We start from the raw sequence: 21,493 nt of genomic DNA on the forward strand, positions 1-21,493 counted from the left end.
GAGGCCCACGTGCCGCAAAAAAAAAAGGTTCTAAGTGACTTCCCTGGTGGCGCAGTGGTTAAGAATCCACCTGCCGATGCAGGGGACACGGGTTCGAGCCCTGGTCTGGGAAGATCCCACATGCTGCAGAGCAAGTAAGACCGTGTGCCAGAACTACTGAGCCTGTGCTCTAGAGCCTGTGAGCCACAACTACTGAGCCCACGTGCCATAATTACTGAAGCCTGTGCGCTCCAGGGCCCGTGCTCTGCAACAGAGAGAAGCCACTGCAATGAGAAGCCTGCGCACGGCAAGAAAGAGTAACCCCCGCTCGCAGCAACTAGAGAAAGCCCGTGCACAGCAACGAAGACCCAACGCAGCCGAAAATAAAATTAATTAATTAAAAGTATAATAAGGTTCCTAAGCACCTTGTTATCCTTGTGGTTAATGACCATCTTTATTTATAAAGTTGGTAGAATGACCAGGAGCAGCTGAAAGGGAATGCTGCCCACGCCACGTATAAGTTAGCCAGTACTAGAATTGCCTGTTTGCCGTGGCTTAGAGGCCCTCAGTACTTCGGTTGTTATCTTTCTAGCACATTAGGTATCAACCAGCACTCTAGAATTGCTAAACAGGATGGACTTCGCTTGGAGGCAGATTGGTAACCTATGAAAACAAAACATCACAGGTATTACATGATTTCAGGGCTAGGGATCAGAGCAGTGGTTGATTCGGTTGTATGGAGTAGTCCTCTGTTTGCAAAATATATATGGGGGTCTTAACTTACAGCCTGAGGAGAGGGTGTTCGCAGGGTAGAAAGATAAGATTATGGATTTTATAATGTTAGCAGTGTATTTGACAGCTTAGGACAGTGGAAGAATGGTGGCAAGACATGGTAATTCAAGGTCAAATTTACCTTGACGGCGGTATCTTTGCACTAAAAAAATTATACTCTTGAGGATTTTCCTATAGCGCAAGCACCGATTGTGTAATGAAAACCTTATTGGCCAGTTTATTTGCAGTTGGCTTGGTGATTTTTCCCTTTATATGATCTCCCCTGCTTGTGACCCTGCAATCATCCTTAAAATAGTTCAAATTTAATGTCTTTGCTAGGATGAAGAGCCCCTGCCGGTTTAGGAAGAAGAGTAGGTAATTATAAAGAAAAATAAAATCAGTCATTGATCCTAGTTATCATAGCATTGAAATGTTTAAAACAGACAGTGTGTGCTTTGCACTGTTTGATGACTTCATTTTGCATGTGATACCCTGTGATCACTAAAATAATCGGAGCAAGCAATTCAAGAAACTCGTTAGTTAGGAAAATCTGTGTGAAACAAAGTGTCACAGATGTCTTGTGATTGTGTCTGGGATAACCTTTCAGATATTCACATGATTATTTCCTTTTAAGGCATAGTGTTTACCTTTACTGGAACTGCCTGTCCATATTACAGTTTATATTTTTCAAATGCGTACATGTGTACAATTACACACCAGAAAGGAAGGTACAAAATAGTAGTAGGTATTATCTCCCAGGAAGTTCTTTTTTTTATCCCGGTAATTTCTTAATTTACAGAAAGGCAAGTTAAGCCGTTGGATTCTTTCATTTTTTTTTCTTCTCTATGCTTGTTAACACTTGGGTGGCTTGAGCTTTGGTGGAAATGAAGTCCGCTATATACGAACCTTCAAGTTGCAAACTTTGAAAGATGCGAACGTGCATTTGCGTATCCAGTCACCTAAGTTTGTTCACGTGTCTGGTGTACATTGTCACATGTGTGACGGCTAAGTCCGCGCATGGGCTTAGTTGCTCCGCGGCATGTGGGATCTACAAGTGGTTGTGCTTTTGTGTACTTTACTCTATGGTGCTGTATAGAGTACAGTAGTACAGTATCTTTATTTCAAGCCCAGCACGTCCAGAAGCAAGCGTAAAAGCTGGTACTACTGTACTTCTCAAGGTACTGTATTTTTAAAAGGTACTATAAGATTAAAAATGTTTTTTTGTGTGTGTTTGTTTGTTTTTTATGTATCTGTGTGAAAACTGTTATAAACCTATTACAGTACCGTACTGTATAGCCGATTGTGTTAGTTGGGTACCTAGGCTAACTTTGTTGGACTTAGGAGGGTGCTCTCGGAACAGAACTCGTTCGTATGTAGGGGACTTACTGTAGAGTAGACTTTGTCTGAGACTTTAGTCCTGCTAATATCAGATAAGGTGGAGTGACAGATCTGTGTGTGAAACACATTTCTCACTGAGAAGCCATTCCTCCTTTCTTGCATATTTGCCATTAGTGGGACTGAACTGTAATTTTCCTTCTTAGGAAGAGTAATTTGTTTAAGCTTGCTGTTATCAGTTGTTTTACCTTCAGCCTATCTGTGTCTTTATATTTAAAATGCGTCTTTTGTAGACAGCACATGTGGTAGGGTTCTTTTTGGTGTGTCATTCTGCATATATATGCGTTTGTAAAATATATAGTTAAATCTTGGTTTTTAGGCAGTATTACAATCTCTGTCATTTAATTGGGGGTGTTCATTTACGTTTAATGTAATTGTTGACATGGTTGGATTTAAGTTGACCATCTTTATTTTTCATTTTTTTCTGTTTTTGTTCCTCTGTTGCTTTTTCCTGCCTTCTTTTGGGTTAATTGACAATTTTTTTAAGGTTTCATTTTATTTCCTTTATTGGCTTCTTACCTATACCCCTTTTTATTTTTTATTTTTTTCGGTGATTGCTCTGGGGCTAACAATGCCTCTTTAACTTACCAAAGTCAGTGAGTACTTCTTCATATTTCATACTTCACCCTGGGGAAGTAATTTTTTTAAAATTTATCTTTACCTGTCTTTACTTTCCATCATTATTTTCTATGTATCTATCTATCTATTTATTTATGGCTGCCTTGGGTCTTTGTTGCTGCACGCAGACTTTCTCTAGTTGCAGCGAGCGGGGGCTACTCTTCGTTGCAGTGCATGGGCTTCTCATTGTGGTGGCTTCTCTTTGTTGCGGAGCACGGGCTCTAGGTGCGCGGGCTTCGGTAGTTGTGGCGCGGGCTCTAGAGTGCAGGCTGAGTACTTGTGGCGCACGGGCTTAGTTGCTCCATGGCATGTGGGATCTTCCTGGACCAGGGCTCAAACCTGTGTCCCCTGCATTGGCAGACGGATTCTTAACCACTGCACCACCAGGGAAATCCTCAATCATTATTTTCTGATCACTTTCCTTCCTAGTTTGGAAGCTTAACAGAAAAGTTTCCTGCGTGAGTTACAACGAAATGAGTAGAGTCAAGGTTAGAAAAAAACATTGCAGTCAGTGAGATGACGCATCTGAGGACTGCAGTAGGCGAGTACTAAAGTATCTGTTGCCTTTTAAGACTTAAATTCTTCAATAGGAAATAAGACTTACTTGAGCTGTGCTGTTCCTGAATTCTCAGTGAGTGACACTGTCTTCCAGAATCTTCTTATGAAACCTTTTAAGTATCCTGTTTAATTAAGGATAGGCTCGTGATAACAATAGACCTTCCTCTCATGCACCCTACAAAGAAAATCAGGTGTTGCATTAGTCATTGAGCTGTTGTCTCTCGTCTCCTAAGCTACTCATTTATACTCTGCTTGGTGATGCTAGGTCTGGGACTCTACACCAGGGCTTGGTAAACTTTTTCTGTAAAGTAATATATGTATATATTAGCATACATTATATGTAGTGATATTCTCTAGGTATATAATGTAAAGTAAATATTTTGGGTTTTGCAAGCCATATTTGGTCTCTGTTACACCTTCTCCTCCTTCCTCTTTTTTTTTTTTTTAAATAACAACTCTTTAAAAATGTAAAAACTATTCTTAGCTCACGCTCCAAACAAAAAATAGGCAGCCAGCTGGGTTTGGCCCGCAGACTGTGGTTTGCCAACCCCTGCTCTATACATTTATCCTTTGCCTGCTGCCCTCCCCCCTCCCCCAGCCAGCACAGGGCATTAGAGAAAATTAAAAGGCCTGTGCAGTGAGAAGGGAGTTGATCCTTCCCCTGTTTTATTCTCTATTCCTGTCATCATTGAACTACAATTGTTTTTCGTTTTGGCGGGGGGGGGGGCTTTTGTTTAATTTTTGTTTTTGTTTTTTCACCCTGGCAGTGGCAACTGGTTCCAATTTCTAGTTGATGTTTTTTTCACACTCCAGAAGCCAGCCACATTGTGTTCTGTTAGGGATAGCAGAACCAGCACTTCCTCTCAGAGGTCTGGGTCCCAACTCTGCAGGCCCCTTCTCTGAGTTTCTTGGTTCTAATAACCCCACTTCTTTTCTCTGTACCTCAACCCTTAGAGATGGCAACTCTTTTCTTGCAGTTGTCTTAGTGTTACTTTGGTGTTTCTGTTTTGCCTTTTCAAGACTTTAATGTACATTTAACGAGTTCACTTTATTCAATTCTCCTTGTTGAACTTCTTGTGATTTCTGTCTCCCTGATTGCACTGTGACCGTTGAAGCTGTACTTGTGGGTTATTCTCCCCTAACTACAGGGGAGGATCGTCTGAGCCCTAATTAGACTTGTCACAATTGTATAGCTCGAATACTGTCAGGCTGTTTATTATATTAAGAGCAGTTGGTAAGCATCTAGGTTTGAAAACCTTTAGAGAGGATTAAATAATTTGTGTCCTTAAGATGTCCCATCTAAACCTTTATTCCCCTCCTAAGTCCATTTTATTTTTCTTAAAGGGTCAAAGTTCCTTAACTTGTGGCTACAGGAGTTTTTATGAGTTGTAGACTGTAGAGAGTTGATTACGTAATCGTAATTTTCTTGTAGGTTTATTATCTCTGAGGATTACTTTTTTTTTTTTTTTTGCGGTATGCAGGCCTCTCACTGTTGTGGCTTCTCCCGCTGCGGAATTTTCTGTCTTACTAAATACCATATATTTAATTTTAAGATCTTTTATTTATTTATTTTTTTATATATATACTGTGTTATATTAGAAACTTTAACCTGAAAGCCTGTATTTAGATTCTTGTCACGGGATAAGTTGTTTCCAATTCTCCGTACCCGCTTCGTTTCTTCTACAGGACACAGCCAGTGTGAAATCCTCCAGCAGTCTGGAGCCCAGCCTATTTTGTGATGAAGAGATTCCCATCAAGTCCGAGGAGGTGGTCACGCACATGTGGACGGCACCCTCCTTCTGTGCTGAGCATGCTTATTCGTCTGCTTCTAAGAGCTGTTCTCAAGGTATTACGGCCCTTGGTAGCGGCATGGAGAAGAGAAGCCTGAAACCATACTGAATCTCTCTTTCAGTACAAACCCTGGCAGTGAAATGCGATAGAACCTGAAAAAATGCAACTTTGGAAAAGCCAGTCTCTGTTAGCATTTTTCTGTCATTAGGTCATAACCTAAAAATTTCCATAGAATTATTGAATCCTAATTAGAAGGACTTTAGAGGCCATCTGGTCCCATTCTAGTCCCATTTTATTTTTATCAGATCCCTGATAGGTAGTTATTTATCCTCTATTTGTTTATTACCGGGTGTTGAGGAGCTTGCTGCTTTTTAAGAATATTCATTCTGGTTTTGGGAAGCTTTGTTAGTTTTTCATCCCTTGGTAAGTAATTTCTCTATTATGTTCACTTTCTTTGTCCCTAGTGAAAATGAGTCAGACTGCTTTAGGTCACACCTCTGGAAAAGGGAGAGTGTTTCTCTCGTCACAGTAAAATTCAGGGTTTTATGGAACAGCGTATTACTGCTGTTCGTTAAGTAGATATCATTCATATGGGGCAGTTATATGCTTAGTCTTTTGGTCTTCTCTGAAACGGAGAGAGCATGGGGTAGGAGATTCTCTCCCATTCCCCTTCCCCTCCAGTCACAAGGTAAAGAATCAATAAGGAACCTGTTTTTTTTTTTTTTTTTTACTCTAAACCAGTTTTTTAGAGTGGTCATTAGAATTCTAGGTCTTTCTGTTCCGTATTTTTAAAAATTTTATTTTCACTTTCATACTGATGCAGTGAACCCAAACTTCTAAATTAAATGTTGGAGGAGGAGGGACCATTCTTCTAAATATTTACTTTCAAAACATTACAGTTTTTCAATAGTTTTCATTATTTTGTCTTATATTTTGGGGGAAAGGTTCTAACACCCCAAGGAAACAACCTCGGAAGAGCCCTCTGGTGCCCCGTAGTTTGGAGCCTCCGGTGCTAGAGTTATCGCCTGGAGCTAAAGCCCAGCTGGAAGAACTTATGATGGTTGGAGATCTCCTGGAGGTGTCTCTGGATGAGACTCAACACATCTGGCGGATTTTGCAGGCCACACACCCACCCTCTGAAGACAGATTCCTGCATATCATGGAGGTATGGATTTGAAGCTTACTTACAGTGGTTTTAAAACCACTTAGAGTGTCCAGGTTCCTTGGAGGTACCACAGATTGCCACAAGGGGTGGCTGGGTGGGTAGTACTCTGATTGTCCTACTTTCTCATTAAGCCAAAGTAGTTCTGCTTTGTGGTTTTCTTTATTGAGATTTTATGTAATATTCAGTTTTTAAAAAGGCCATTTCTGCCAAAAGAAAGGGAGGTACTGTGATTCACAAGTTGAGAACAACTTCCTTAGCCCAGACTCACACTGGTGAAAGGCCCAAAAGTTAGGCAGGGGGCAATATAGTGGTTGAAAACAGGAAGCAAGGGAATGGTTAAATAGAAGTGGATTGGGTGGGAGGGGGAGTCCACATACATTTATACAATTTACGCACTTTTATACAATTATAAATCACACAGTTTCTTATTTATACAGTTTATACATGTTGTTCTATCCATGATCTCAGTCATCCTCACCATAGTCCTGAGGGGGAGGGGGAAAGGATAGACATGGCGAGTATTTAGCTCATTCTACCTGTGAAGAAAGTAAGGGTCAGAGACGTAGAAACTTGCCTGAGGTCACACGTGGAGTAAAAACAGAGACCTGGGTTCTCTCTCTGGCATTAGATTCCAGTATCCTTTTCATTATTCTTTTCCATGACTGTTTCCATGAGGCGGAAGGTACGCTGTCAGTAGCAGTTGACACGGATACGCCTGGTGCACTGTGGTTTGTCTTTGGTTTGGAGTCAGATTGAGGGTGCCTGACTTAGATAGTATTTTCCAGTCGCAGAGCATTTTCTTCACATCCGTTATCTGATCTTTATTTCACATATAAGGAAACACAAAGTGTTGAGAAATTAAATATCTTATTCAAGATGTGATAGACTTAAGACACTTGTGACCCAGTGTTCTTTACGAATCTGCAGATTCTGAGGTTCCTGTCAAAGATATTCCAGTATCAAATCTGTGGGAAAATAAATTCTCAAGTGTTATTTCTTAAGTAATTATCAAGCTTATGTTTTTCAATATTTCTTTTTCTACCTTACCCCTTGTTCTTTCTGTTACTGGACACACTTTTACTATTAAAATCTTTAATGTTTACTACCTTGGCACATAAATAGCAACAATATTAGACAGTTGAGAAAAAAGGCAAGTGTTTTTGCTTCGTGACAGCAACTGTTTTCTTGTGAAAGTCACTACATACCCTTTGTAATGAGATCATGGATAAAATTTTGTGTTTTGCTGACAGTTTTGATAACTTCTTAACCACCAAGGATTTATTGAGTTAATAAAGAACTTTAGTACTGGTAAATGGAGACCTAAAGAGTTATTACATAATTATTTAGTATACATTTAGCTTTCTGTGTATGTTTTCATCTCAGTTACGTAGAGGTGCTACAGACTATATTAATATATGCAGACACTTTTTTTTGCCTTTTTTCCCCTCTGATAAGCTAAAAATAAGTCAGATATTTTATTTAGGGCTTGTCATTATTTTCTACTGTTATCTTCTTTGAATATTATATTTGCCTTCTTAAAATATCTTCAGAATATTTATTGTGGTATAATGTACACAACATAAAATTTATCATCTCAACTGTTTTTAAGTATACAATTCAGTTGTTTTAATTACATTTATAATATTATACAACTATTACCACTATCCATTTCCAGAACTTTAAAATTATTCCTAACAGAAACTCTGTACCATTAAATAATAAATCCCATTTCCCTCCCCCCAGCCCTGGTAACTCATATTCTATTTCCTGTCTCTGTGAAATTGCCTATTCCTGATACCTCATGTAAGAGAATAAAACAGTTTTTAAATGTCTTGCTTTAAAATTGTTTCTATTTTTATACTTATGAAGGATGACAGCATGGAAGAGAAACCATTAAAAATAAAAGGAAAGGACTCTTCAGAGAAGAAACGGAAACGGAAGCTAGAAAAAGAACAGCTTTTTGGCGAAGGAAAGCAGAAGTCCAAGGAGCTAAAGAAAATGGATAAACCTAAAAAGAAGAAATTAAAATTAAGTGTGGAAAAATCAAAGGAGCTGAACAAGCTGGCCAAGAAACTAGCAAAAGAAGAAGAGAGGAAGAAAAAGAAGGAGAAGGCTGCTGCAGCCAAAGTTGAACTTGTGAAGGAGTGCTCGGAGAAGAAGAGAGAGAAGAAGGTGCTGGACATCCCCTCCAAATATGACTGGTCAGGAGCAGAGGAGTCTGACGACGAGAACGCTGTGTGTGCCGCGCAGAACTGCCAGAGGCCCTGCAAGGACAAGGTGAGTCTAGCTGTACCCACCAAGTATGCGCGGGGACGTGGAGCAGCGGCCGGGCACACCTGGGTTTGAGGTAATGATGGTCTGTTTGGCCTTGTGACGTCACATGTTTAATTCAGTTTCTAGAAACATTTTCAGTTATGAGGCTCTTAGTAGAAGAAATGTTGTGTTTTAGAAAGCGTATACGTGGTGATCGTCCTGACCGAGCAGAGAGAAAGCTGTGTGGTACCAGGAGCGGTGTGTCTCATGCGTGGGCACAGCAGGGCTCAGAGCAGTTGTGTCCCTTCCCTGCAGGGTGCCTCGGGGGACTAGACGTCTTATCCACACCCAGCCCTATGTGTACTCTCCTAAATAGAATATGATTGTTTTCACATCTCTTGCAAAAAATAAAGACCTTTAAAGGTATTATTTTTGAAATGTCAGCCCTGAATTTTAAATATTAGCAAGGATATGATTGTCTTTCTTAAGGTAATAATTGATGTTATAAACTTCTGAGAAAGACGGATGGACTTCATGAAAAATCCTAGTTCATTAAATGGCTGAAGTTATCTATTATAGTGTTCCCATCAAGATTATTAGTAAATTCATGGTTTTAATTTTATTATCTCCATACACCACTTGATGTTTAGAATTTTAATAGCTCCTCAATTTGAATATATCAACAGAATAAACACAGCTGCATCACTATTCCCTTACTTTCCTCCTCAGTTAAATACTTGTTAGAGCTTGAAGTGGTCACCTTGTCCAGCCTCTTCATTTCACAAATGTTGAAGCCAGGACTGAGTGAAGGTAAATGATGTGACCAAAGTCACAGAGCTCATTAGTGGCAAAACCGAAAGTAGAACCCTGGCTCCCAGACCAGGTCCTCTCCGCTAATATCCCCACCCCTCCGGTAACTGAGATGCAAGTACAAAAACACAGTGCAAAACTAAATGACACGTATTTAAATTATACTTATTAAAGGTTTTCTACTCACTTTTGGAAAATGAATATATAGTAAAATTTATATCCCATAGTCCAGCTTTCTGAGGACCACAGCTGTAAATATTTTAGTGTGTTCCCTTCCAATTATTTTCCTGTATAGTTTGTTTTATATCGTGTCATACTGTCCACTTTTGTATCTGCTTTATTAGTTTCGTAAGTATTTTTCTATATTATAAATATCTTAAAGCATTTTGATAGATGCATTATATGTGCGTGTATTATTTTTATCTTTCATTTGAATTTATTCTCATCTGAACCTGTTTATTAAAGAGGCTGATGACAGGTTAGCAGTTTCTCCTTGGGTCTGAAGTATTTATTAGCAGCTTAGTGTTGGCAGGACCTTCTCCCTTTTCTTCCTCCTTTAACTAATTGTATGGCAGTTGGAGGACTGGCAACAGGATATGTTTCTTTTTCAAGCTTTCCTATCATCCTTCCTACAGTGTTTATATCCATCATGAACCTTTCTCTTTTTTTTTCTCCTTTTCACTTAATAACTTCTCGCCTCTCCTCTGTTCAGCATTTAAAATACAGTTCAGTTCATCTACTATCCCTGTTCTTTTCCTGTAGCATATAAACGCTACAGGCAGTTTTTTTCTCATCTGCCATAAAATTGTTAACACATGTCCTGCTTCCTCTCAGCGTGGTCAAGGACTAAGGTGAGATCATCTGTATGTGAAAGCACTAGTTAACCAAAAATGCAACTTAGGTGTTAAGATGTGATCATTATTTTTAGATGAACCCTGGGATTTACTCCTAACATTATAGGTATTTAAAAAAAAAATCTAGAAAGGGGAATCCCCTGGAAGTCCAGTGGTTAGGACTCCACAGTGCTTCCACTGCAGGGGCCCTGGGTTCAATCCCTGGTTGCGGAACTAAGATCCTGCATGCCACATGGCGTGGCCAAGAAAAAAAAAATCTGGAAAGTTATCATCTACATTTTTTTGTTTTGTTTTGTTTTTTGCTGTACGCGGGCCTCTCACTGTTGTGGCCTCTCCCGTTGCGGAGCACAGGCTCCGGATGCGCAGGCCCAGCGGCCATGGCTCACGGGCCCAGCCGCTCCGCGGCATGTGGGATCCTCCCGGACCGGGGCACGAACCCGCGTCCCCCGCATCAGCAGGCGGACTCTCAACCACTGCGCCACCAGGGAAGCCCTCATCTACATTTTGATGGAGCAAAAGTAGATTTAGCTGAATATTTAGGGAAAATGTCTATTGTTTAAAACGTACAAAGATTTGTACACATTAATTTGTTAAGATTAGTACAAAAATTGTCAGAACACATACACAGGTGAGCAGGTGTGCCTTAACCTGTCAATAGCTACATGAAAGACACTTATATGAATGATGTATTTCTATAATGTGTTTAATTTTAAACAAATTATTTCAGATTATAAACATTTTGCCCGTCATTTCTGTTTTGCAATTTTTATGGTTCTCCAAGTCTGTTTCTGACACCAGTTTTACTAAATGGAAGGTGTGTTTCTTTAGAAACTTGGTAAAGAATTTTACAACTTTCTCAATTTGAAGTATAGTGTTTCTCTAAGGAAAACAAATTAATGCATGGTACGCATCTTCAGAACAAAAGGATGACAAGAAAAGAATGTTTTTTAAGGAAGTCTGTGTTCTTTAAATATCATGTAGCAAAAAACCCACACAACTTCTTGGGTTCATTTATATTTAGGTAAATGTATTCTAACTAGTAATTACTATTATTTTTACCTAAAAGTGTGCAGATTGAGAAAACTTTGAAGGATTACTTAAATGTACCTAGCTTCAATTTCAAGATGTTTTAGAAAGAAAAAAGAAAAATATTATCAGAAAATGTAAAAGGTTTAAAAAAACCCCAAACTATCTCTTCCATCATTATCAAATTCAAGTTGAAATTAATTTTAAAAATAACAATGAAGAACTGTTTTCAAAAAATTAGTTTTAAGGTTCAGAATCTTTTTCTCCGTGAATTTTGCCACTTTCATTCAATCTTATTGGTACCAAGAGTAAAACGAGTTAATTTGAAGGAGCAAATTCTTTCAAGCTAATATTTAAGTAACTTTTTTTTTTTGCATTAAAATAAATATTTAATCTTACTTATGAAAATAGATTTTTTTTCTCTTTACTTTTTTTTTAACCTTCTTACTATGGGCTTTTTCCTTACCCATTACTACCTCCCTAAGAAGTTTGGCACGATAAATAAAGAGGAACTATGTTTATAAACTTCTGTCTCTCACTTTTACTATTTGTTAGCCACTCTGATTTTTTAAAAAATAAATTTATTTATTTATTTTTGGCTGCGTTGGGTCTTCGTTGCTGCGCACGGGCTTTCTCTAGTTGTGGCGAGCGGGGGCTGCTCTTCGTTGCGGTGCACGGGCTACTCATTTCGGTGGCTTCTCGTTGCAGAGAGTGGGCTCTAGGTGCACGGGCTTCAGTAGTTGTGGCGTGTGGGCTCTAGGCATGCAGGCTTCAGTAGTTGTGGCGCATGGGCTCAGTAGTTGTGGCTTGTGGGCTCTAGGCGCGCGGGCTTCAGTAGTTGTGGCGCGTGGGCTCAGTAGTTGTGGCTCATGGGCTCTAGGTGTGCAGGCTTCAGTAGTTGTGGCACACGGGCTTAGTAGTTGTAGCTCACGGGCTGTAGAGCGCAGGCTCAGTAGTTGTGGTACAAGGGCTTAGTTGCTCCGCGGCATGTGGGATCTTCCCGGACCAGGACTCGAACCCGTGTCCCTTGCATTGGAAGGTGGATATTCTTAACCACTGCACCACCAGGGAAGTCCCAGCCGCTCTGATTTTAAAAGATTTTTGTGGAGAGTTGTCTCAGCAAAAGTATTTGCGTTATCAGTGGCTTTATCATTCATATCTCCTTTTGGCATAGGTAATCAAAGGTTGGATTACCTGAATGAGAGACACACACAAACTGGTGATGTTATGATAGGGTAACCAACTGTCCCAACTTGCCTGCGACTTTCCTGGTTTTAGCACCGCAATTCCTGTGTTTTGGGAAACCTGTTAATCTTAGGCAGACTGGGAGGGTTGGTTACTTACTGTTAAGATCACCAGAAAAACATACACAGGGATTGTGAACGTATGTCATACTTGATTAAATTGTTTTAATTTTGAAATCTGGCTTTTGCAAGAAACTTCAGTGCAAAAGAGATTGAATGCCAAAATAAAAAGAGCTCAGGTGGGTAACTAAGCTAAGACTGTCACTAAATCACGAGGCTTTCTTTTTTCCCAGTGCAGTAATATGCGCTAAGAAATGAACAAAAAATGTAATGTGCCAAATATTTTTTCTTATGTGTAAATATGAAACCATATAGCAAAACATGAAATGCCAAACTAACATTATATTTCTCAGTTAAGCACACATTTCCCCCAATCCAAACCCAGTAAGCTATTTTTACTATAGTTAAATGTCATATCAGTTAATATCTGAACAGCTCGTTGCTGTGAAGCTTTTCAGTAATTACTTTATTTTGATTTGATAAGTATATCTCCCAGAAATACTGAAAGGGGAAACGACTGTTAGAACTTACTCTGCGGTTAGCCAGATTCTTTGTTCTGGAGTGTTCAGGCTACTGCATAGTCTACAGATTCAGCTGACATTCCAGACAAAAGTAGAACTGGATTTTGATTGTAAGTAGATGAACATGATAGGAAGATACTCGTAAAGAGGGCTATTTTTTAAAAATAATTTTATTTATTTATTTATTCAGTTTTGGCTGCGCTGGATCTTCGTTGCTGCGTGTGTGCTTTCTCTAGTTGTGGCGAGCGGGGGCTACTCTTCGTTGCGGTGTGTGGGCTTCTCATTGCGGTGGCTTCTCATGTTATGGAGCACGGGCTCTAGGCGTACGGGCTTCAGTAGTTGCGGCGCATGGGCTTCAGTAGTTGCAGCTCGCGGGCTCCAGAGCGCAGGCTCAGTAGTTGTGGCGCACGGGCTTATTTGCTCTGCGGCACGTGAGATCTTCCCGGACCAGGGCTTGAACCCATGTCCCCTGCATTGGCAGGCGGATTCTTAACCACTGCACCACCAGGGAAGTCCAAGAGGGCTATTTTTTCCCTGCTAGATTATTAGGGTAAATTGTTGTGTAACAGGCTGGGATAGCATCTCAAGAAAAGTTATATACTTTTTTGGGATGGTGGGAGAGCTGGGCTTAGGAATGGACCTCTAGCCAAAATCACAAAAGGAAATGTTGTCTTCCTTATTTAAAAGACAGCAATAGATGTGATTTTGGGAGACCGGAAGCCAGGGCGTGTAGTGCACAGTTAGATTCTAAAAGACATGGGGCCGCTTTTCTCGGCAGCAAATAGTGGTGAATTGGTAACCCTCTTACCCGGTGGGGGCTGGACTGGGTTAGATAACTGGAGGCAGGAGTAGTTACCTGTTGACTCAGGGTTGTCATAACCAGGTTGGCACCTCCAGGCTGGGCGGCCCAGAGAAGCACAGGTCTCCCAGTTCCGCTGATCAGCTCCAAATAGCCGGACAGTTGGGCTGAGCTCACCCCGTCAGATTAGCACTTTATAAATCTTCACCTGCTGGTAGCATCTGTATTTTTGAGTCATTGTCTCCCTTTTCTGTCTCGAGGACAGTTTGCCACAGCAGGGACATTTAGATCAGTTGTTTTCTTCACTGCACAGACTTCAGAAGCTAAATATCACACAAACAGTTGCAGAACAAAACCACAGTTTATGTCAGGAAGTAATTAAGTCACTCCGAACTTACAGAAAGCGGGACCACGTAGTGCCAGCGATGGTCAAATTTAGAATATTTAAGATTACCTGGGAGCTGGTCACAGTGCAGGATTCTGGTTTGTCCTCCAAGATATTCTGAGTCTGTGGGTTTGGGATGGGTTTCAGCTACACTTTTAACAGACGCAGCAGGTGATTCTGACGCAGGTAGTGCTGCTGGCAGTTACTTGAAGGTGCAGAATGTTTTGTGGAAGGTAGGACAGTGAGTAGAGCCAGGAGACTGTGATCTTAAAAAGTGCCTTCAGTGTCCCAGGCTGGGGACCAGGTGTCTTGCCAGACATTATTTTACCTGATCCTCTAAATAATCCTGTGAGCAAGATTTGATCTCCATTTTACAGATGGAGAAATGGGGCCTTAGGGAGATTAAATGACTTGCCTCAAATTTTACAAAAGAACTCTAGGAACAGTGAAAGCAAAAAGATTATTTTGACAGATGATTTCTCCCACCCTTTACTAAAAACCTGGAAACTACTAACCAGGAGTATCACACTTTTGATAAGTTTTATAGTATATGGACAGATTTTGAAAACTCCTCACTTTTCCTGAGACTCATTTCCCTATAGCCCAAACCTCCTTCCTCTGTTCTTTCTCATAAGCTGTACTGAAGTACTTAATTGATCCCTTCATACTCCATACTTTGCCCTGTTTTCTGGCAAAGCTCATTGTTGTAAGTGACTTCGTTGCTAGTGAAGTTATCAACTTCTGTACTGGGGAGAGAAGGGCAAGGAGCTCTTTGATCTTAAAGGTTCTAATCCGCAGTGGCATAGCTGTAAAAACTACCCCGATCAGCTGCCAAATAGGAAAGCCCCAGATCCCCTCACTGTTAACTACGTGCCCCAGGCTTAAAGTCACCAAACAATAGTCCTTTTCTAGCCTCCTATAATCACAGTGTTCTCTGAAGGGTCAGAGCTTGCCCGGCGTCTGCCACCGACCCATCAGTTACCCAGACTTTAATTTGAAACCTCAGAGGGATCTATTGACCTGTGTCTTTGACTGTTTTAATTGGCTAATTTGTAAGATTTGACCTCTGATATTTGCTGACTTTTTATAGGGAGTTGTATTTGTAACGGAAGAAGAGAAGAATAAAAAATATTAGTTTAAAAAGTGGCCTATGTGACTGCTTTTCTAAAAAGGTATTTAATGCTCTTAGTACTTTGGCTTATCTCTTTGAAATAAAGCTAATACACAGGATTGCCTTCACATTGTTGTACTCTTCTTGAGTGATACTTGCATTGTCTTAGAGCCTAGAAATTGTTAATATTAGCTAAAACTACTTGGCTGCTCTATTAGAAGTTCCTTTTTTGTCAAATTTTCTCAAACATGTTTCTGCTGCACTAGGAGCCCCAGGTATTTATGAGGTAATGGAGTACCTAAGAGGCGTAATTTTGTGGACATATTATGGAAAAAATAATTTGGGGGTATTAACTTCCCAGCTTCTTTCTTTAAAAAATAACCCCATAAGAAGTCATTGTCTATCTCTGGGCATCCCAGTTATTTGCTATCATTTAAGCCAAGAAAGCTCTTTGGTTTGCTTGTATTCCAGGCTTAATGTGTATGTAACCTAAACATTCCCTGATCTTGTCTCCAACAGGTAGACTGGGTGCAGTGTGATGGTGGCTGTGATGAGTGGTTTCACCAAGTTTGTGTGGGTGTATCTCCAGAAATGGCTGAAAATGAAGATTACATCTGTACAAACTGTGCAAAGAAGCAGGGGCCAGATAGCCCAGGTCCAGCAGCACCTCCTTCTTTCATAATGAGCTACAAGCTACCAGTGGAGGACCTTAAAGAGACCAGTTAGCAGGTGCTGGGTTAGCTTGGGACATGGGGGAAAACGGACCACACAGAGACCGTAGTCAGTAGAGTGGTTTACATCCACTCAGAATGTTGCTTCCAAAGACGAATGGCCTTCTGAGCAAGTCCTGCCAGCCGACTTCCTCTTTGCATGGACGTGGGATCTGCGTTCTCTGTCAGCACATCTGTGCCGAGGGTGTCTGCTTTGGTCCAGCAGCCAGTGTTTCAGTTCGTGTCTCCTCTGAGATTGCTTGTCACATTAAGGCCAGACATTTGAGCGCTAGGGTGGCTGTTTGGCATTAATGCGTTGGTGTGCTGGCAGGGCATGTAGGCTGCGGCTTCTGGCCAGTTGGTACTAGTTAGAGGTTTGCAGCCAGTACCACCCAGAGGTGCTGATCCCTTGGATCTCCTTAGTTAGGCCAGTGGGGGAGGAGTAGAATAGCAGTTTCCTTCCACTCTGCCCTGGCATTTGACGCCCTACACATCCAGCTAGGAGAGGGCCAGGGCTGAAGTTAGTCCTGTTAGAGGCCATGGGTAGTGGCACAGCCCGTAGACCTCAGCTCCATGTGCTTGTTTGTACCAAGAAGAAAACCCCAGTTGAGAGGCAGATCACCTCATCTTCCTAAGGAGGAGGATGGCATCTAGTTCAGAAGTCTGACTAGATTGGATTCTGGGAAGAAGAGATTTTATTTCAAGGCAAGGAGCCTTTTTTTGGCTTTGAGAAGTCTTGCTGCCTTGGGTCTGCATTTTAAAGAAGAGCAGGTACGTGGATCCAGGCTTCTGCGGTAGCAAAGAAGACAAGTCAGAATGTTTTACTGAGCCACAGCGGTGCCTGCTTTTCGGGGAACCCTTCATTCGCAAGTGCACCAGGTGCCACCAGGCTTCAGGCATGGCCCCGAGCAAGACCAGCAAATAACAGCTCTTGCCTTGCAGCCCGGCCCCCACTGGCTGTGGTTTCCAGGACTGGCCGTTTCTGACCGTGGCCCGCGGCAGATGCTGTCGCACAGCACGTGGCTTCATCAGAGGACGTGGGCTTAGAGTACCTCTGGGTGACAAAGTTGTTTTAGTAAATCCATTTTTTAAAAAAAGAAAAAAGGACTTGTTTTTACTTTTTTCTAAATGTCTCTGACTACTGACTGTTCTATACATAGATTATTTTTCCTTTTTTAATATACATATATGAATATATATATATATATATACACACACACACACACACACACACACACACACACACACACTGTTACCAGCAGCTTATGACAGAGTTTCAGCATCAAAAATCCATTTGGGGGCTTGCTTTCTTGTCTTGCTTTTTAATAAAGGAATCCCATTCCTTCCTTGTAGTACAAGGAATTAGCACTTCCTTCTCCATCCTAGCCCGACCAGATCTTCCGTTTTGGTTTTGTTCGAATAGGTAATTATATTTCGTTTGTGTGTTGGGACTTGTCCCTTTCTGTGGGGAAACCTGGTCATACTGTATCTGTGATGGTAGTTCTGTTTTGTACGTGAAAGTTTGGATCTACGGTGCTGTGTTCTCCTCCCTCCTGTTGTGTTCTGTGTCCTTGTGAAGGTGTTAGGTAAGCTGTATGGAAACTCTTATTAGAAGGGGACTAATTTTTTTTTTTTTTTTAGGACAAAAAACCCCCAGAACCCACCAAACAAACGAAAAATGGTGTTTTGTCTTCACTGTCCTGTGTCCCTTTATTTTGGTTGAAAGATCTGTGGTTTAACTTAAATTCATCAGTTTTCCTTTTAAAGGGGGGGAGCAGGGTGGGCCCAGAGAGCAGCTTTTAGTCTTGTCTTCCCTTTTTGCCCCGATCTCTTTTAAAGAAATGTCTTCTAGTAACTAGAAGTGAAATGTACTGTCCAGTCACAGTTTGTGTGGGTATGAGATTTAACTCAAAAGGCATCTTACTAAAAAAAGCAAAACCTTTCCTATAAAATCTAGTTTCTGGAAATGCTTTCTCTACGGTTCTACTACCTATTTTTTACTCATTTCTCCCTTAATATCATAAAACGTTTTGAGTGTCTTGGCCTGTTAAGAGGTTCATAAGTGTTGGTGTGCATGGGTCTTAAAATCTCATCTCAAGTGTGTGTATGATTTAAGATTTCAATGGAAAGTACAAGGTAACTAAGTAACCAGTTTCATAAGTTATCATTTTGCCAGTCTCTCAATACATAAAGATATTACTACTTAGTTAAGAATTTCATCTGGTTGATATTATAGAAGAAAGCACAATGTTTTTTGCCGTTCGGTCTTCTCTGTAAAAGTCTTCAAGTGCTTGTGGGTTAAAAATTGAATGCAGTCTTAAGTGATGGCTGCCTGGAATACATTTAAAAATGTCTTGTTTTTCCTTCATTCTTCAGCTATCAGTGGAGGGGCATGAGGTGCTGAGAAAGACAGCTAAGGTGCTCTGCTGCTTGGAGTGTGGTGGGTGGATAGAGGGCTGTTTAGGGAATAATTTATGTTCATAATAGGTATTTGCCTGCATATTTGACTGAGAGAAAAACGCAAGGCAGTCTCCAACCATGAATAGCTCCCTGTTTATCTTCTCCAGCCATGAATAGCTCCCTGTTTATCTTCTGACATTTTGAAACTCAAATATATCATTTAATTGATACTGTGGGATTTTCTGTATTTATTTGAAAGTCACAGAGGATTTGGTCTGACTTTTGACCATTTAGACCAAAGGTTGAGAACAGATGAGAGACAGTTTAAAAAAAGAAAGAGAAAAGAAAAATATATGGAAATGTGTAATTTTGTAATTAGTGAACTAAGATTCATCTGTTAAAGAAATGACGATGTTTTTTTCACTTAGAGGAAAGTACTTATTTTATAACGTAACTCCATTCTGCGGTGTTGTAACATTTCATATTAAAACTTGATTTAAAATGTTTCTTTACCCTTCCTATCTCCTCAGAGTCGCAGTTCTGCACCACTCGTTCTTTAACTTATTCGTTAATTCTTTCAAAGGTATTTCTCACCACGTTCATTATAAACCATTTTGGCAAAGGTTATAGGAAGGAAGATGAAAACTGGTAGGTCAAGAGTAGGTCCTTGGAACCGCGCAAGTGCAACGACAGCTCTCTTGTGGTCCCTGCAGCCGGGGTTGGCCTCGCTGCCTGTAGTGACCCTGCAGAGATGTGTGGAGACGCAGGGCCAGGCTCCTTCCCGAGCTGCTGCCTCCCAGCTCTTCCTGACTCACACGTGGGCATCATGGAACAACAGCTACTGCAAGTCACGCTTCAGATAATTGAAACGGCAGGTGTGAAACCTGGGTCGCCCGCGATGTACTTGAATAATCAAGACCCCGGCGAGGGCTGACCCGTGAGACGAGAACGATTTCACCTGTGCCTCACTTCGCTACTTTTGTCTTCGACACGCGTCCAAGAAATGCCAGTTTGTTTGTTTCTCTTAATTCTTAGATTCTGATGCAATTCAGTCGGTGTAAGAGAAACTCCCTACTTGGCAATATTTTAATTCTACAGTACATTTGTGTGAATATCAGCCAGTGCTTAAAGTAGGAGGGTGAAAGGGAAAACTGAGAAAGCCCTTCTTTCAGAGCGAGGGATTATCCACTTTTTAAGGAGAAAGTGGCAATTTGAAGGGGGATTTGAAAATTGGGGGAAAATTAAGCAAAGACCCACACGTAACCAGGTTCAGTAAAGGTACACATATGAACTAGCTTCATATGCGTGTAGAAAGTTGCTTTTGCAGTATGTCCTTAAGTCTACATTTTTAAAAGCAGGCAATTGGTTTGCCTTTTACCTTTTGAAATCCCACTTTTTTTTTTGTTTTTAATTAAGGCATATCATTACTTTGGATGTGGATGTGCCGTGGCATTTAGTATTTACAGCATGAGAAGGAAAGAATGGATATTAATATATTTTGGAATTCTAGTCTTCTCTTGGTCTGGATCGTATCCAGTCACCACTATGCAACGAATGATGTGCACTGGGAAAGGATGTGACGGGTTTTTAAAGATGTGTCCTGCTTATTCTTACTTTTGCAATACTCCAAGATGTCTAAACAGGAATGTCTTTTGTAAGCCTCAAGACCTATTGATTATTCTCTTACATGTTTATTTACCTGTTAGTGACACACTTAAATATAATACGGGCTCTAATTTACCAGGGATTTTGGTGGTGCCTTATGAAAAGTATAACTTGATTTCTTGTTTTTTGAGCATGTTTTGCATTTCTTTTGTTTTCTGAAAGAATGTTAGGTATAGTTATTTGCATTACATCTAAAAATTTTTAAAGATTGTGTGTGTGCTCAGGTCCCCCCTACCCTGTCATTCACATTGGTGGCAACTCTAAGTGGTAACCAAGTAAAGGTAGATTTCGGTAGTTGATCTGAGAGCCACTTTTAACCTGTTGCAGAACAGTTTCTAATGTGCATTTGCTCTCTATAAAATAAAGAACTGGCCTCAAATAACTTCACCAGTGGTGTGATTAGCCTGTTACATTGCTGACAATAGTGTTTTCAGAAAGCGTGAAGTAGGAGAAGTGATTCCTGCAGGTTTCACGTTTCTCTGTTTTCAGCAAGAGTCCAGCGATGGCCAACAGACATTTTCCCCACCGTTGATTTCTTAAGCGGTTTATCCCTTTGTAGCGAACCAGTGATAAAAGCAGGAAAGATGAAGAAATTCTTCCTTTTTCCTTTGGCCTCCTAGTACTTAAAACTAGCTGAAACTGCACCTTACACTTAAGAGAAGTAAATGGCCCTTTTTACTCATTGCCAAGGTTATCAGGTCATGCAGGCGAGGGACAAATCATTGCTGAAAATGTTAAGGTTCTGCCTGCAGTGAAATTGGCCTCAAACATGAAGTGTTTAATTGTGTATATATGTGTTAGGGAGGAGAATTAGTGGGAAGAAGGAGGAAGAAAAAACTGGTTATCTGAACTTGGAAAGGAATTTTCTTGCCAACAACAACAAAAAAACCATGAAATTTCGTAAGATTGACAAATTTTTTTTTTTTTTTTTTGGTGGTACGCGGGCCTCTCACCGCTGTGGCCTCTCCCACCGCTCCGGACGCGCAGGCTCAGCAGCCATGGCTCACGGGCCCAGCCACTCTGCGGCATGTGGGATCTTCCCGGACTGGGGCACGAACCCGTGTCCCCTGCATCGGCAGGCGGACTCTCAACCACTGCGCCACCAGGGAAGCCCAATTCTTTTCTTTTTAAAAGTTGTGTGGAATCCACCCAGTTTAGACCACGTATTTCTTGGGGCCTTGGCATTGTGGTTGATACCAGTACGTTGAAGATCCAGAATCTCTTCATGGGAAGCTTAGCCTTGCGTTGGGAAGTCTCAGATAACACGACAAGCGAACAACACACTCGAGGACTGTATGCTGTGACGATACAATGTGGAATTTCTTGATTCTTCTCACCTATTTGCTCTTTTTTTTTTTTTTTTTTTTTTTTTTTGGGG

The 21,493-nt window shown here is 40.8% G+C and overlaps 1 protein-coding gene across 3 annotated transcripts in view; it reads left to right on the plus strand.

Moving 5' to 3' along the window:
• KDM5A (lysine demethylase 5A) overlaps positions 1 to 21,493 on the plus strand; it is a 101,661-nt gene that overhangs the window by 60,808 nt on the left and 19,360 nt on the right. For 2 of the 3 annotated variants that reach the window (XM_024733167.1, XM_024733168.1), the window contains 4 exons: positions 5,008 to 5,167; positions 6,057 to 6,277; positions 8,147 to 8,554; positions 15,860 to 21,090. In XM_024733167.1, coding sequence (XP_024588935.1) covers positions 5,008 to 5,167; positions 6,057 to 6,277; positions 8,147 to 8,554; positions 15,860 to 16,066 — 996 coding nt within the window. In that variant the 3' untranslated portion in view covers positions 16,067 to 21,090. Of the gene's footprint in view, positions 1 to 5,007; positions 5,168 to 6,056; positions 6,278 to 8,146; positions 8,555 to 15,859; positions 21,091 to 21,493 lie in introns of those variants that run through there. The other variant, XM_024733169.1, reaches the window with a different exon arrangement.

Source organism: Neophocaena asiaeorientalis, unplaced genomic scaffold, assembly GCF_003031525.2.
Source record: "Neophocaena asiaeorientalis asiaeorientalis breed wild unplaced genomic scaffold, Neophocaena_asiaeorientalis_V1.1 scaffold150, whole genome shotgun sequence".
In the NCBI taxonomy this organism is placed as follows: domain Eukaryota; kingdom Metazoa; phylum Chordata; class Mammalia; order Artiodactyla; family Phocoenidae; genus Neophocaena; species Neophocaena asiaeorientalis.